Raw genomic sequence first — 17,634 nt, 5'->3', positions numbered from 1 at the left:
AGCCTCTGATGTTTTTAAGTACGATTAGTATTTCATGTTGAACCCCTTATATGACTTATGGTACAAAGATATAGTCTGATGGCTGTCTGTTTTGAAGTGTCAGTTAATCATAACAGTAGGGTGCTATTCAAATAATACATTTGTGTTAAGTCTTTTGTTTTATTGAAAGATATTTATTAGATACATTTATTAAAAGTTTTCAAGTTTTTACATGATCTGTCAATTTCAATAAAGAAAGTAGGTTTCCTTTTAACAACTATTTATAAGAACTTATAATATACTACGTTTTATGAGAAAAAAGATTGTTTTCAATTTTCTTAATTTTCTTAACACCTTATAGCAAAACTGAATATTCTCTTTTCATGTTTTCAAAGCTAAACCTTTATCAAAGAGACCATATTCTTAGCATCCCTATCTCCTGTTAAAAACTTTTAAATCTGTAGTCTAGAGATACATACACGTTTTTTTATAAGAACAAACAACATAAAGCTTCGACGGCTAAAAACATTTTAAGTCTTCGCGGACTCGAAGACAGCCATTTTCTTAGTAAAATGAACAGAAATAAATAAAAAATGGGGGACATGTTAGCACAATTTTAGGCTTAAATCTCAAAAAGTTAAGATCATTCGAAGGCTTCAAAAATTTTGAATGTTCTTATGAAACGAAAAACGTGTAATCTTTTTGTGGGAGCTGGAGTGGAAACTTTTTTTTGCCATGACTATTGATTTGACATTTTATTAGAAGTCAAAGTTTGTCTTTTTAACACCCTTCCCATAATAATTTGATCAGATTATTAATATTTCTGTAAGGCCACAATTCTTCATCAATATTTTCTTTTTGATAAAAAAAGATGATAAATAAACAAAAATAAAAACTTAAGCCTTTCATCGACAGCTATATGTAGTTTATGGCCCCTTTTTATGATGATATAAATTTCTCACTTTTATTTATAAGAAATTCCTTGAATATTCAAAGTAAATTTATAGGCGCTAACATTTATACTGTTCTGTAAGCTATTTTATTTCTTATACAAGAATCAATAAGTCCTAAAAGTCTATTCACTTTTTGCCATTCCATTTTCATATTTATTTATTCAACTTTTTGTACCTTTCTAGTTAAACCAAGAATGAGTCAATATAGGAAATTCTCTTTTCCATCCAAAATAATTAGAACTTTTTGGAAAAAAAGTGGCTAGTCTCCTTATCTTATACTAGTTTCGTTTTTACAAAGTCTGTTTTTTAAGGAAGTCTCAATATAATATGGATTACTTGAAGATATTTCTCTTGTTTGGAAAGAGATGAGAAATTTTTGGAATATTATCGAACTCATAAGTATTGGCCCCTCCGAGAATGGTTCCTTTTTTTCCTGGCTTTTCTGAGCATTTATCGTCCTGTATCCTTTGTAGTTTTTTTGATATTGCCTTCATTTTCCCTATTTTTCAATTATGCATATTTTATTTGAAAAGGTCCGTCCATCCATGACCCATGGCAGAAATTTTTATACGGTTGTTATACAGCATTTCCTTAAAAACTCTCATGTCAAAATCCAAAAATAAATCACACAAAAATGATTACTTTATTACTCTGAATTTTTGATTTACTAAACGGTTTCATGTATTGAATGTTTTGCCCATTAATCACCTAACCTATCACAGGTCGTTTTTTTCGTGTTTGTTAATTTCAAGTGTCGTCGTCGTGGTATCGTATCGATAGAGCTACAGTGTTTCTTATTTGTACTGTACAGGTTGTTTTAAAATCATTTTTAAAGAAGTTTTAAAATTGTTTGATTTTTATATTAAGCTAGATAGTTAAGTTAGAGGTCATACCTCTTGGATGACTAGATCTAGGCTTGGATTATATTGAAAATTTTCGTGTAAAATACTTCTTTTAAATAGTGCACATAACACCAAAACGGAACTGAAAATGAATATCCGAAAACTTTCATGTGAGAGACTAACTGTATACTGATTGCATACATCTTTGAATTATAATATGCACTTCAACATAATAAATCCTTATTACATTTATATATCAGCAGACATTTAAACCGTTTGTCATCTACAATCAAATCAATCTGAGTTTATTTGAAATACCTGATTATCTTATAAATCCCATTAAACAAACAAAAGACGTATACACTCGGCACTGCAGCTTGTTTGCTTGGATTAAAAAGTGTCTTGATTATTAGACGAGAGGAAAATGGGATACTAGAAGTTAATTTTGAGGAAAATTACTCGATACAGTAAGTCTGTCTCAATATGATTTGCAGCGGAAACAAAAAAGACGAAATTTTCGATTCGATAGAATTCGAATTAGATTGCAGTTTTGTGCTTGTTGGAAAGACAAACAGGAGTGGAGTATATTATAAAGAAAAATACATAAAGAAAAAACTCTTAAAATATTGGAAAATAAAGATTGAAAATGAAGAAGAAGAAAATCAAATTCTTATTCTCATAAGTGTGCTATAATTATCATTTTCACACGAGTGGTTCTTTGATCTTATAAACATTTTTCAAAGAAATTTATTCCATCTTCAGATATAGTCCAAAGTTTATCACTGATTGACTTTAAAAACCATCAATTCATGATATTCATGACGCAATGTTTTTAGCCAGTAGTGGCAAATTTAAACTAGACAAAAGTTGTATAAAATTTGCCACTACTGGAAAAAACCAGGGTCTTTCCGTAGAAAACATTACGTCACAGGCACGACGGAAGCTTTTTATATCTGGTACGGCGAATGAGGAAATTTAAGCGATTTTATAGCGATTTGACCGACGAAGAGGAAAACTTCGGGTATTTTTGTGAAAATCTGGTACGGCGGCGGCCGCCGTACCTGCCGTACCCGTTGCGTCGTGCCTGCGTCACGAATATCATGAATAAACAACAAAAAAGAGCCCTTTTTAAGTCAACCAGAGTAAGGTTTTAAGCTTTATTTTTTGACTGAATGAATATTTTTTGTTTTTTTTTGCATTTGTGACGCTCTAAGATTAAAGAATTTCTGATATCAAAATGAAGATTATTCAAATTATTCTACAAGAAGTAAATTTTCTTCTTCTTCATTTTTCATGTTATCTTTCCATTTTTTTAATTTCTTTCTTTTTGATGATATTTCACTCCGGATTATCTTTTTTAACGAGCGCAAAACCGCTATCTAATTCGAATTCTATAAAAAGTTACAGCCTTTTTTGTCTCCACTGCAAATTATATTGAGACAGACTTTAGTTAATTTTTCTGTCAGAAATATTATAACTTACCAACCTGCAATATTATCTTTATTTCGATCGTAAGTCTGTTACGTTAAAGAGTCTGGTCTCGAACTACACTGAGAAAATTAGTGCATTATGAAGTCTCCGGCGAATGTAAATTTCTATTTAGGCAATTCGATTCACTTTATTATGTTTCAATTGCTATTCAGCTACTTAAGCTCTACATTCGGTTCAATTCTTAACGACGGGCAACTCCGTGCTATGTAAGCCCGTCGTCATGCAAAAAGAACCAATTGAAAAGTAAAAAGTGGTACAGACCGCGTCAAAAAACAAACTGTTAAAAAGATGACTTCTTCAGGAATAATGCTGTTACATATCGAAAGACTCTCGGCGTTTTCTCTCGAATTTTCTTAACGAAAGTCGATCGTAATGGCAATTGAAGTTATAGTTGATTTAGAAGAAATTATCAAAATCCTGTCAACGGATTCGGATGAATCTGAATCACTGTTATGTTCATAAATTGCTATTATGGTTTATGTACCCCTATGAGAGACTTTTGAGGGTGTAAAAAGGGACCCGGGGGGGGGGGCACTCAAGATAAATGACCTACCGTACGTGCGGCTCTTAAAGGTACTTTTCCGAGCTTCCCAAAGTACACAATGAGGATCGAAATGAGCAAAGATGAGAAAAATGTTGCCTAGTTACCCATAGATTATAAATTAAAAAGGCCTTTTCATTATTTCTTAACTTTTATTCTTTAGATGGATGAAGAATATCTCAAAGCGTCAAAATCTGGTGATTTGAACAAAGTGTTAGAATGTCTTGCTGCTGGTGTCAAACCCGATGTCACCAACCCTGTGAGTTACATTTTCCTCTATTGCGATTAAGTGAAATCTACTACTAAGACACCCCTGTCTCATTACAACACCGGTGGAACTTTTCCCCACAGCCCCCGCTGTGCTATATATCGTAATCTAAGAAAATCCAATGGAATGGTTTTGGAAAGATTTTTATGTTGAATTTCAAATTGGAATGAAAGGAAAGTCAATCTGTCTGTGGGGCTGAAATCATAGGATATTTTTCCTAAGCAGGGATGAAATTTAGGCCAAATTTTCCAGTTTGGCGGGGTCTCAACGGATCTGGGAGATATAACGGTTCACCGAGTGGTCAAGGTTTCAGCGCCTCAAACCAGGAGTTCCCGGTTTGAATCCCAACAATGTCCCGTTTAGTTCATAGATAGCCAAGCTGGCTGACCGTGGACCCCGTGAAACGGCTGTACAAATTAAAGTAAATAAATATCGACTTTATATCCAGCTGCCTGTCTATTAGTCGTTATATGTCTATGCATCAATCGTGCTGGAAACATTCTAATGCTAATAGTTTTGTTCGACCGAGGTTGAGGAACTGCCTCAGGCTCACATAATGTTAAACTCTTGAGATGATATTTTTTTTACCATCCAAGCAAGTTCAAGAGAACTTTGATGATTTTTTTCTCTCTTACTTTTCAGGGTGGTTTGAATATTCTTCATTTCGCAGCTCGTGAAAATCATTTGGATATTTGTAAAGTCGCACTGAATCACGGGATAGATATCAAAGCATTAACGAAGGTATGTTCAAAATCCGTAGCGACCGTAGTGCAAAGGTAAAACATCCGACTACGATGCGCAAGGTTGTGGGTTCAACCCCCAGCCGGGTCATACCAAAGATTCCCAAAATGGTACTTGATGCCTCTCTGCTTGATGCTCAGCAATTAAGAGACGGATCCCCTACTTTCGGCTAGATAGCTATCGAAAGAGAAGCCTTTGGGTCGCCTCCGACTGCGGTCGACGCATTTTCTGGGTCCTTTATTTCGTTTGACAGTATCAAATTCTAAATGATCGTGGTTGGTCTTATGAGATACTTCTTTTTTGGAGAATAGATTTGACATTTATCATACACTTTTCGTAAAAAACTCTTCACATAAAGGATCTGCTTGTGCAACAAACCTAATCTCCGAGCAGCTTCTGATCACTCTGCGCTGACACGTATGCGTGACACGTATCTAAGAGAATCTTCCCGGCATGGCGGATGGCTTTGATCTTTCTTTGGATGAATATTAAAGCATTTGAGCTTTGTGAGTGGTGATTGGCTAAAGCAAAAGAAGAACAATTGTCAAACATAAACATTTGAACCCAGTCACTTTCGCTTTCTATTTCAAGGAAAAAGTAAAAATGCTTTTTTGAATGTTTTGGCTGAACAAACACTTTAGGTCGTCACATTCGCCATATCCCTTTGTCATATCCTGTGGTCTGCGCAGAATGGACGAGATTCAAACATCAAAAATAAATAATATCAGAATTTTCTGCTTTACTCCGATGGATTAGTACAGGGAAGGCTAAAAGTTTACTCTGGTTTTTATGCAGATATGTATTAGTTATCACAAAGTGCCGAGTGCGAGATTTATTTTTTTTAAGTTCTTTTATTTTTGCCCTTTATTTGGAAATAACAGCCAGAATAAAAGAACGAGAAAAATAAACCCATTTTGCACGAGGCATTATGTGATAACTGGTTTATCGTATATAGTGCAAAATAATTTTGTTTTTCATTCTTAAATGATCGAAAAAGGAACACTAAATATTCACGTTACAAAAACTTGTGGAGATGCAGGGCAAAGAACATAATAAAAAGAAGTTTTTTCGAAAAGTCTCTTACATTGTTTACACAAAAGAGTTTCTTTCCGCTGATAGCATCTCAGCCAAAGATTTGTTGCTCTAGTCGTGTTTTTGGCATTTTTTGATTTGTTTTAATAAGTTTTGTAAGAACTTCACAGGAGACAGTTGGAAATCGAGCAATTCTTTTTTTAATTTTTGTTTTGAATGTTGAAAAGTTTTAGTTTATTTTGATTTTTCTGACATTCCAAGAAACTTTCGAATATACGTTCTACGGCTTTTCGAACGCGTTCGATTTTGAAAATCTCGGCTTCAATCTACCATTTTAATTTTTTCGATTGTATTCGCACCGCTTTTGCTCATTATTCGCACCGTTTTCGTTAATTATTCGCACCGTTATACTTCAATATTTGCACTGTTTTTGAGGAATAACACGTTTATACATTCCTTCTAAACCAATCAGATTGCTCATATTTTTTGCACCATACGATAAAATAGAGAAATGAAGGTATTTCTGGTGGTATTTTAATCGTGTTTCACGTCACTTTAGAAGCTCGGCACTCGTTGAAAATAATTTTCACAACATGTTTAAATATACATTTCAAGATGTTCTTTAAAGACTTAAGAATTTCATAGGCTTCAAATTATTTCAAAACGCTAGCATCATCGAACAGGCATTGAAAACCTCCCATATTTTACAATAATGCAAATAATGCATTCTTAAACTGTGTTTTTATGATACTTCACTGAAGTTGATAATCATTTCAATGGGCAATGGAATCTGGTACATTTCCGCAAGAAATATTTTCGAGTTACATTAATTTCCTTATCAAAGAACATGTAATCAATAGAAATTTTCCTATTTAGCCTTTTGTAAACATAATGGCCATTTCGCGGTCGATAGGAATCATGGAACCAGGAATCAGGTTATCAGGACCGCTGCGCTCTAATAACGACTTTCTGCTGGTCTAGAATTGTTGAGGTTTTTGCGTAGAACTAACGGTAATAAATTCGGCGCAAATAGTCCTGATTGTTCATCATTATTTTTGCCCGTGAAACAGCTTATGATATGGTACTTTTTGGAAATTATAGGATAGAAAGCAGCCCTATTAATAGGGCTGGATGAGAAGAAATTGACTTTGAATTGAAGTCAATGATTGTGCGATGATAGTTTCATCTCCTTGACATCTCTGGTGATGCTTGCGAAAACCTTTCACAACCCTTTTGAACGTTTTCACCAATTGGGCTTTTCCAGAAAAAAACCGTGCACCCCCTGTTGAGGAGGTCCAACCTTTTGTGACCTACCCCCTTGGAATTCCAGGCAATTTTAGGATCATACCCTCTGGAATTCCGAATTTTTACAAATTTTCAACCATTACCCCCTTGGAATTCCGCTTATTTTTGACGGATTTTCGTCTACCCTTATGGAATTCCACTGCATTTCAAACCTTACCCCCTTGGAATGGAAATGGACCTCCTCAACAGGGGGTGCACGATTTTTTTCTGGAAAAGCCCATTATACTAAAGTCGTTTAAGATACTGTATGTGTCATACAGCAATTTTCCTTTTTTATATCTTCAGATCTTTTCATATTTTATCCATTGAAGTCAGAAGTCTCTTAGCTGAATAAATTACTGTTGATAATAATTTTAGGCAAAATATTTCTTAAATATTATTGATGAAACTCACCAGAATGGCTGAGCTACATTATTGTTATTGTTTTCAGAAACACAACACGCCTACTGTTTTTGGGAGAACATTTTTTTCAAGCCTAAATAATGTATTTTTTAACCGTTTTATTGAAGGTGTGGAGATAAAATATTCTTTTTTATGAGGTCTATAAAATATAATATTTTCGTTTTATACTGTAGCTAGTGTAAGCCTCAGAACACATTAATGATAGTTGAAAGTTGAATTTTTGTTTTCTTAGTTTCAGAATAAGGTGAGTTTCGTTTGTATAAACCCGGAAAAAATCTCGATTATTGAAACAATTATATGGATAACGGTAGAAGATGGATTGGATTTATGGAAATAGTAGAAGTGGTACTTTCTTTCTATTTTTCTTTACATGCAAAATCAATAACGAAAGTTCAGTTTTAGTTGACGGAAAAAAAGTGTCATGAACATTTTCAAACTTCTTTTCAGTTGAATCTCTCTCTTTCGGGCTCTAACGGGAAATCTAATTTGCTCAACTTCAAGAGAGATTCGAACTAGGAAAATATCTCGCAAAATTTTCCTCCTTGACGGAGAGTTAGCTCGAATCTGCTCGTTTCATAGAAGGATTAGACAAGCAAAGGTTCAAATTAGCTAAGGTGTGGCACTGTACTTTCACCGACACACAGTAATGCATGAAACCTTCATTAATCTATTCCATTATTAGTCGACCGTTCCTGGTAGTTCTGAAATTATACAGAAGTTATATGATGGTTCATCTTGTATTTCAGAGATTGAACACAGCTTTGCATATAGCATCACTGGGTGGACATGCGAAGATTGTCAAATTATTAATTGATCACGGAGCGAAAGTTAACCTACAAGCAAAGGTACAGGGGTTTTAAATTCTTGTTAATTCTTGACTAACTTTTCAGGCTTTTTGTCTCTGCCTGAACAAAGTTGCATCCCAAGAAAAGCGCTTAAATATGATCCTTATTCTTTCCTATTCCTTTCCTGTTTCGGTAAAATCTGATTGTAGGCTCTAGCTTCGAAATGGATCGTACCATTAAAACATCCAATTAAAGGGACATTAAAGTAGTAAAATGTAAACATTGCGCGAACCACGTGTCATTAAAGAGAACAATTAAGATCACGTGTCCAAAACAAACTTGTAAAACAATTGAACAATCAAAATTAGCCATATTTGGTTTGATTTTTTATTTTGACATGTGACATTTGTTTTGATTTTGTATCCGCTACATACAGTTTGTTTACAAATTTCGCAAGTACTGTTATGTCTCTTTAACGGGCACGACGATGGCGTCTGCTAATTTTGTTAGAGGCTCTACTGATGCGTACACCGTTTTATACTATATGCGATTTTCGACGATTTTAATCGGCTTTATATTAGTGCTGCAATCATGGTCGAAATAGAATGAGAATTCCGGTTATTTTAACGTTTTTCAAGATTTAAAGTTCTGGCGAGAAAGTCGATTTTGGGCTATCTCTTTAACTTAATCGAATATTTCAATTTGGGAGGGGTTGGCAGACTTCCAGGCTATATTCTGAGCCTTATTGGACTATTTTTGAACTTTTGGATCCTGAGATCCTAAGGTCCTAAGTCTTAAGTCTAGTCTTAAGTCTAGTCTTTAGTGTTAAAACTCAGAGTTAAAACTCTACCCTTCAAACCTACTTTAGAGCACTTACAAATCGATTGTGGTGTCAAAACACCCCGGTGGATTTCCCTTTTTTCTCAAATATTACGACCATGATTGTGGTCTCAGCAAGAGCATTGTTCTTGAGCATATTTTAGGGGCTTTTCATTTGAGTATTTTTGATTATTAGCGTATAAACGTAAATAAAAGTGCTTATAAATTGTATACATGACGCAAAAACTACTATATTTCGTCAACTGCCGATTTCATATTCTCTTCACGGTTTGTTTGGGTGGGTTGTGGTTGGGCTGCATCAGCTCTAATGACGTGTGATTCACTGATCCATCTGGAGAGCTTATATAGAAGCGTGTCACATGACAAAATCGCCTTTGTAGCGATAATAAATTCATTAAACTTTCCCATAGGACGACATTACACCATTATACATGGCAGCTCAAGAGAACCACATCGATACTGTTGATACCCTCTTGAAATATGGCGCTAATCCACATATCGCTGCTAAGGTATGTTTTGATCTGATCATCTGTTACAGTACTCTGTACCAGAGTGTATCTCACGTTCATCGCTTCGTAGTACACTCTGTGCGCATTGTCTGTTTGATGAAAAAATTCCCGTACGGAGACCTCTGCGATGAAGTATGATTTATGAATAACAACACTTCTCTCGTCGTCTTCCCTCTCTCACCAACACTCCATCGCAGCGGTTGGTTTGAAAAATCTCAAATGAGAAAAGACAATGACAACAGACCCTCTACGGCAATGAATTTGGAAATTAGCCGTAGATACTGGGTCTGTGTACAGGCAACTATTTCAGTGGTTAATTCGAAACAGAGTCTAAACTAATAGAGGCCTCAGACTCAGGAATTATCAATATAACGTAAATATATCTTCGAAGAGGGGATTTTAATTTTGTGATTTTCTCAATATTTCAGAAAATGGTCTCACCCCTAAATTTTGATTCATAATAAAGCTGTATGTTTTGTATAAAAATTGCAGAAAAGATTTGTTCAGGGCTGCATCGAGGCCCTTGTAAGGGTTGTAACACCTAAATTTGATGCAAACTATACTCTCCTATTAAGGTATATCTTTTCAAAAATCTTGTTAACACAAATATTTTTTCCTATTTTGAAATGACTGAGAGATATAAATAGATATAAATCAGAGAATCCATAAGGCCTTTTTTCAATTTTCTTTTTCATCATTTGGAATTCTAATCATATTTTCTATTTAGCACTAGCCCATATCTGCTGGCCCTATCTGATGTCCCATTTATTTGTCCTATTTTACATCTTTCTTTTATCGTTTTTTCCTACATATTGATTATGTATAATAATGTCTTTAAAGACCAGGCTTTTTTCTGAAAAACAGAAGATTTTTCAAAGCTCTTTTTTCAAAGAAGAAATGAAAAAAATATCGCTTCGAGATTATTATTGGTTGAAAAAATCAAGAATTTCTTTCTCGATTTTTCTTCTCTACGTTTCCCATGACATTCATCAAATTCATAGAGACTGAGCTCGATAGTTTTGCAAACGAAGTAAAGCCTAGTAAAACTTTCATTTACGCAATAACGAGGAGCTTATAGCAACGCTATCCGAAATTTTGTAAGTTTTTCATCACTCGTTCTTTAATTATTTGCGACCCCTTTTTACATGCGTCGTTAGTTGGCAGGAGCGAACATTTAAAATGGAAGTGTTGGAATTGAAGTTTCTGCATTTTAGTGGTCTACGGGTGCTTTTTGTGAAGTACACAGAATGAGTGATATAAGTTAAATACTGTCAAAAGCAATCGAAAACACTTCAAGATATCAAGAGGATTACTTGTGTTACTTTAGCTACTTTACGAAAACTTTTATTTGAGGCTTCTTGAAAGTGTTGTTTGTTTGTACATTCAAAATTGAAATATCTGAAATCGCATAGCAACTGTTAGTTGCCGATGGGTTAAAATCAAAATTGGTCTACAATTTGCAAGACAACTTTTTGATTGATCTCTTTGTCAATTTTAATTGTGTCGGGTATGATATTAAGAAGTTCCAGCGTGAACACAACGAGGATCGCGTTTTCCTAATCCGTTTCTTCTCACTTTATAGGGTGGTTTTGAGCCATTGGATATAGCCGTTCAACAAGGTCACGTGGATGTCGTTACCATGCTCCTTGAGAAAGACGCAAAACACGGCATGAAAGCCATGCACCAAGCAGCCAAGAAGAACGACAAATCTGCATTGAAATTGTTGATTAACGATGGCAAACACTCTGTTAACGCTCGTGCTCCGGTTAGTTATAATTAAAATATCATATTTGACCACTCTAGATAGTCAGAATTTCTTAAAGAGAGGCACTTGTTCTCAGGTTCATTTGTTTAAGGAAATTTTATAAGGAATATGGCTTCCGGAATAACGTCATCGCAATCGACAATAGTCTTGTTTAAGGGCGATGTTTTACGGAATTGAATCTCCAAAAATTCTCTTAGCCTTCCGTTTGAATCGTTCGCTTTCGACTTCTAATGTTGAGACTTTGTCCCCGCTGAGTCCTGTTTTGTATGTTCTACTAACAGACGGTTCCTACTATGATGAGATGATTTTTTCCTGTGATACAATTGAATTTTCTATACATTTCTTTTCCAAGTCGGAATTAGACTGTTTCGCACCTAGGAAACTTTTCCAACACGGAATTTAGCTTGGTGGGTGTTTCACGATCCCATGGCATTTTCCGGGTCGGAAAGTTACAAATTTCCGGGGTGGAAAAATAAAAAGTTCCGACCTTGGGATAAGATGATTTTTTCCTGTGATAGAGAAATACAGTCACTTGTAATTAAGGAATACATGTATGTATTACATATCATTGATTCAATAGTTTTATTTGTTTATGAAACAAGTAAAGATCCGTAAGACACAGCTTGGTCTCCTTATTATAATAGTCGGCTGGCGATTTCAGATTCGACACTAATTTTTATCGTGTTGTTTCTTCCATCGAGAAACATTGCTGGCTTTTCATAAAACATTCTCGTGTCCAACCAAATGTAAAGGTTTTGTGGGTTTACCAAATAGAAGAACTGACTGCATGAACAAAGTCTACACTATAAGAAACCCCGGGATAAGAAATGATCCCTTTATAACGAGACTTTATTTCTTTTTCCAGAACGGGTACACGCCGCTCCACATCGCTTCAAAGTTTGGAAGTGTCAATGCAGCAAATTATCTCATCGATCACGGAGCTGATCTGAACGCCGCCGCCAAGGTTTGGAACTATGGAACTTTTACAAAATCTTCTTCTCACTTATATCGGCGAATTACGAGAACCAAATCAGTTTGATTGCGTTAATTTGCCTGTGGCTCCTTTGTTGACGGGCTGTGTGGACATCAGCTTAATCAATTTTCAAGTGCAGACCTTGCTTTGATTTGAACAGCCAGTTCGATTAAAATATAACTCCAATAATTTTAGAAAAGTACTCTTTGTACTGAACATACTATGATTCGAATAGTTTATAAAAGTATGCCTTAGTTTAAGTGGCTATCAATAGTCTACAAACTTTGCAATCTTATTTTTTCTTTTCAGCACAACATCGTTCCGTTGCACGTAGCTTCGAGACACGCTCAAGTACAATCCATTTCTGTTCTGGTAAAAGCTGGTGCTGATCTTTCCATTTGTACAAAGGTATGGGATGTTCTCACTTAGTTTATAAGGCTAAGGTTAAACTATGACAACATTTGAATAACAAGTTGTATGGATGTTACGGTTAAAGGGTTGATAGGTATAATGCAAAAATAATTTTATTTTTATTTTCCCTTAGGATGGATTATCAGCACTGCATTGTGCAGCACGTGATGGCCACGATCATTGTGTTGAATTGCTATTGGTCCACGGTGCTCCAATCACGGCAAAAACAAGGGTACCATTTTTTGGAATATTATTCTATTCGTTCTACAAGGTCCTTTGGTCTAGAAATCTTTTATAAAAGCCGGAATATGACAAAACATTCCCTAGTTTAATGAGAAAGGAAATGAAAAATCTCATCTATAAAATAATTCAAGTAAATTGAGAAAATTCATGGAAAGTCTTTTGATTATTTATCACAAAGTGGAGTCTATTTAATTTGATTTCTATAACTCGAATGTCTTCTTAACTCGAACCAAATTTGTGTTCGTTGTGCGTTCTTGAGCTATGGCGACTGTATTACAAACTTATCACTGGTCAATCAATCTCTTCAACTCTTCTTTCAAACAGCATGGGTTGACTGCACTCCACATGGCTTCACAAGGAGACCACGTGGCCAGTGCTAATCACCTTCTAGCGCATGGTGCTCATATTGATGACGTCACCACTGTAAGATCAATTATCATACATCCTCTTCTGTATTAATTTCAGTATTATTAACTTTGTGTCCTATTGAGAACGGAGTAAAAAAATGGTTTCATACAAAATCAATCAACTTAGAGAAAAAATTCACCACAAGAATAACAAAATCCTCACATCATGTCACCACCAGCGTTTGCTTAAAGGAATTAATTATCATTAGATGATTTTTGATATTTGGCTTAGAGATACCTTCTATGGTCCAGAGAGACACCTCTAAATCTTTTGACCCAATTCTTTTCCAAAGCCGAGATATTTGACTTTAAAATCTCTAAAAATGAGTCTTTACACATCTTAACGTTGAATTTCTATTGTTTTTAGGTAAAAATTTGACAATTCAAAGTCGAATATCTCAGCTCTGGAAAATAATTGGGTCAAAAACTTTGGAGGTATTTCTTAGGACCATAAAAGGTTTCTTTAAGCCAAATATCATCTGATGATAATCCCATATTATCTGATGATAATGCCTTTAAAATCGTATGTAATATTTTAGGACGGAGTAACATCGCTTCACGTGACTTCTCACTATGGTCAAGTGAAGACTGCTCAATTATTGCTGGAAAAAGGTGCAAACATCGATCACAGAGCGCTAGTAAGTACATGAACGTCTTTCGATGCAAGCTTAAATTGATGAGGAGATTTTCTCCACAGGTCAAGACGTTTCTTCTTCATTACTTTATTAAAAACATTTTAGGCTCATCAATGATTCATGCCATCGCACACTGGACTTGCATTAATTCTGCGGTTTCGTTCAATTCATATCTTATCGTTTTTATTTTCAACTTTCACCATAGAACGGATACACAGCTCTACACATTGCTTCAAAGAAGAACAGAGAAGCGATAGTTCAATTGTTGCTCAAGCATAAAGCGTCTGTCCATATCAAAAATAACGTAAGTGGTTCACCCCAAAATGTATGTTTCATTTCGATTTGTGCTTGAGATCACGCTAACCTTTGTGAACGTTACAGTACAAAGCGGGGAAAAGGGGAAACTCATGCAGTCACGCAAACCAATGGACTAATTTACTTATGCTTTCCCTTCTCGGCTCTTGACCATCACACGGCTCTACAAAAAAACGAGGAATTATGTTAGTTTCACTTCATATGATCTGCCATTTAAAGATTAAGCTTTTGACAAGATACTATATCAACTATATTTTTTTTACATTTGCTTATAGAACGGGCAAACAGCATTACACGTGGCAGCATTTTTCGGTCACGTATCAATCGTCTTACTATTATTGCAAGCTGGCGCATCTACGGAAGCTCTCACTGTGGTATGTATTATACAAATATGGCTTAAGAAAAATCAATAAACACGAAGAATCTCGTAGTTTTTATGAAGAAAACGCGAACTTTTTAAACTATTTTAGGACGTTTTCTCGTCAACCGACTGTATAATCGATCATTTTCTTTGTTCTTTGCACTAGACTCTTGTTCTTCTTTTTTAGAGAGAAGAAACAGTATTGCATATTGCTTGCCGAACGATTCGCATACAGATTGTTCGTTTGTTGATTAGAAACAATGCCAAAATTAATGCTCAGACAAAGGTAAGAATCCACCTAAATGTGATTTTGATTCCCCGAACACCTTTAATTACCAATGTGTTAATTTCAGAAATAAATTGTCAATTAAACTTTGAAATAGACTTCGTAAAAAAAAAACACTAAGGGAAAAGCACTTCGGCAAACAAAAAATGTAAATCTTTTCCGACCCCCCCCCCCTTTGTAGAGTGTCTTTTTTAAAGAAATTAAAACTTTTGAGACAATCCTGGGGTTTGGCTTCCATTCAGGTCATTTTTTTTCAAGTTATAACAAAGTATTCTAAAATACAAGCAAAATATTCACCATCGAGGAACATTGAGCAAAAACTTATAATATCTTCTTTTCGCAGACCAGAATTCATATTCATTAACTGCCCTATTTTGATTCAGGATGGCGAGACACCATTACACGTGACATGTCGTCAAGGTGATAGTGCCTTGGTATCCGTGTTGTTGGATAATTATGCAGACCCGAACGTCCAAAATAAAGTACGTTGTTTTTTTTGTCGCTGCTTTGTTCTTTTCTGTATAACCTAATGTTACAAATTTTAAGGAGTCGCCGCTTTGATAACTTCTGAAAGTGCCATCCATTTCCCCATGCTTATGGCTTTGAAGTACCTTTGTAATTTATCAACATAGCATGTCTATCTTTATCAATATGGTCAATATCATATTTGTCAAAGTTATTCTCCAATTTATTTAGGAAGGGAGCACTGCATTGCACTTGGGTGCTCGCGATGGGAATGAAGATATCGTCGATAGTCTGTTGGACCATAAAGCTGACGTCACACTTCTCTCTAAGGTTGGTCTTTCAATTCGGACATTTCACACTTCTGTTTTTACAATTTAAAGACTTTTGATTTGGATTACAAAATCAGGTTACCAATAGCAGCGGAATATTTGGAATTTTGTGGAACGTAAGCAAAAATGAAACTTAGCTGCAAAATTGCCTTTGAAATACCTCTCTACAAATATTCTCGTAATTAGCTCTTACTACCCTGAAGAAATTGTTTCAGGAATTAAAAAAAAAACACTTTTTTGTTAAAATGTCCTAAAGAAAATTATTTTAAAAATCGACCGAGAAGCATTTTATCAAACTTCTTATTCTTCGATTTTGTTTGTAGAGAGGTTTCACTCCGCTCCACGAAGCTTCGAAGAACGGTCATGAAGCAATCGTCGAGACTCTGTTGGGACGACGTGAAACGAATGTCAACGCTTCTGGAAAGGTAAGGCTTTGAAAGTTATTATTTTCTATGATAATGGTAGGAAGGTAGATCCGCCTCTTACGCCCACAAAGCAGAATTAAACAAAGAATAATTGCGCGCTCGAGGCGGGAGGAAGAGACGTTAAATGTCCTTTTAAAAAATAAAAACATGTTCTTGTATCTATTCAGGATTATCTTTACAGTTACCGGGTGGCTCAGAAAAAAATATAAAGGTTTGATGGTTAAAACTGCGTCCAAACTTTAATGTGAATTCACTATTGAAAAAGTCCAAAAACACGTCAAAAAAGGGGTATCTAAATTTTAAGCATTTTTTAACGTTTTACACTAAGAAATTTTTGTACGGTAAAAAATGGCTCAGAATCACTGTTTTCTTTTTCTTGGGATAATTAATAAAAATAAGTTAAGATCATTAATTGAGTCGTAAAAGTCATTAAAATAGGAAAAAATGTGAGGTTTTCTGCATAGAAATGCGTTAATTTGATACCCTATTTTTGACGTATTTTTGGACTTTTTAAAAAACAAATTTTATTAAGCTTATAACTTGGGAACCACTGAGCCAAATTTCAAGTTATATACAAAAGTTTAAGTTTGCTTTCCCTTTTATAATAACAAACGAATTTATTAAAATATCACATTATTTCGGACACAGTTAGCCATCAAACCCTTATACTTCTGGGTCACCCGGTAGATCTTGGTGAAGGAACATGGTTTACTGACTCACCTATCCAATCACAATTTTCTTGATCTTGATTTACTAGAATGGTTTAACACCACTTCACATCGCTTGCCATTATGACCAATCAGAAGTTGCCATTCAACTTCTTAACGCTGGTGCAGATATACAAGCTCAAGCCAAGGTAAGTAAAGCTGAGACTTTCATTTTTCGGTTAAACTCTTGAAAGATCGGATATGTTTTAAGATCGGAGAAGTGTGAACAAAACTCCAGACTAAACTGGTGACATTTCGGTCACTTTAAAGCAATAAGTTATGACTGATTGACCGGTGAACACTAATCCAAACTTTACATTAACGAGTACCTCACCAAAAACCGGGATTTTTCATCCCGTTTCTTAGTAAGTTCCACTTTCGAAAAATAGAAGCCTTTCAAGTGTTTTGACGCAAATTCGATTTAATACTGCGTAGAGAAAAATCCGTAACGTCTAGTATAGCTCAACTTTACATTAGCCTAATAAAAAGTACTACTGACCTACGATTGAGATTGAGTTTAACTCACACACGAATATCTATTAATCATACCATAAATCATATAAAATGTTTTGCCGACGAAGATAAAGTAAGGAAGAACTGATGTCATAGAGTTATTGTAAATAA

At 35.0% G+C, this 17,634-nt stretch overlaps 1 protein-coding gene across 1 annotated transcript in view; it reads left to right on the top strand.

The window, feature by feature from the left end:
• The window catches only part of LOC136824266 (ankyrin-3-like), a 47,636-nt gene that overhangs the window by 6,858 nt on the left and 23,144 nt on the right, over positions 1-17,634 (top strand). Inside the window, exons 2-19 of the mRNA XM_067080432.1 lie at positions 3,970-4,065; positions 4,717-4,815; positions 7,787-7,798; positions 8,301-8,399; positions 9,590-9,688; positions 11,271-11,453; positions 12,319-12,417; positions 12,736-12,834; positions 12,971-13,069; positions 13,405-13,503; positions 14,027-14,125; positions 14,328-14,426; positions 14,713-14,811; positions 14,986-15,084; positions 15,468-15,566; positions 15,781-15,879; positions 16,202-16,303; positions 17,061-17,159. Of these exons, the coding sequence (XP_066936533.1) occupies positions 3,970-4,065; positions 4,717-4,815; positions 7,787-7,798; positions 8,301-8,399; positions 9,590-9,688; positions 11,271-11,453; positions 12,319-12,417; positions 12,736-12,834; positions 12,971-13,069; positions 13,405-13,503; positions 14,027-14,125; positions 14,328-14,426; positions 14,713-14,811; positions 14,986-15,084; positions 15,468-15,566; positions 15,781-15,879; positions 16,202-16,303; positions 17,061-17,159 (1,779 nt within the window). The remainder of the gene's footprint in view (positions 1-3,969; positions 4,066-4,716; positions 4,816-7,786; positions 7,799-8,300; positions 8,400-9,589; positions 9,689-11,270; positions 11,454-12,318; positions 12,418-12,735; positions 12,835-12,970; positions 13,070-13,404; positions 13,504-14,026; positions 14,126-14,327; positions 14,427-14,712; positions 14,812-14,985; positions 15,085-15,467; positions 15,567-15,780; positions 15,880-16,201; positions 16,304-17,060; positions 17,160-17,634) is intronic.

Source organism: Clytia hemisphaerica, unplaced genomic scaffold (assembly GCF_902728285.1).
Source record: "Clytia hemisphaerica strain Z4C2 unplaced genomic scaffold, Clytia hemisphaerica genome assembly, whole genome shotgun sequence".
Classification (NCBI taxonomy): Eukaryota; Metazoa; Cnidaria; class Hydrozoa; order Leptothecata; family Clytiidae; genus Clytia; species Clytia hemisphaerica.
This window is presented reverse-complemented; position numbering and strand designations above follow the sequence as displayed.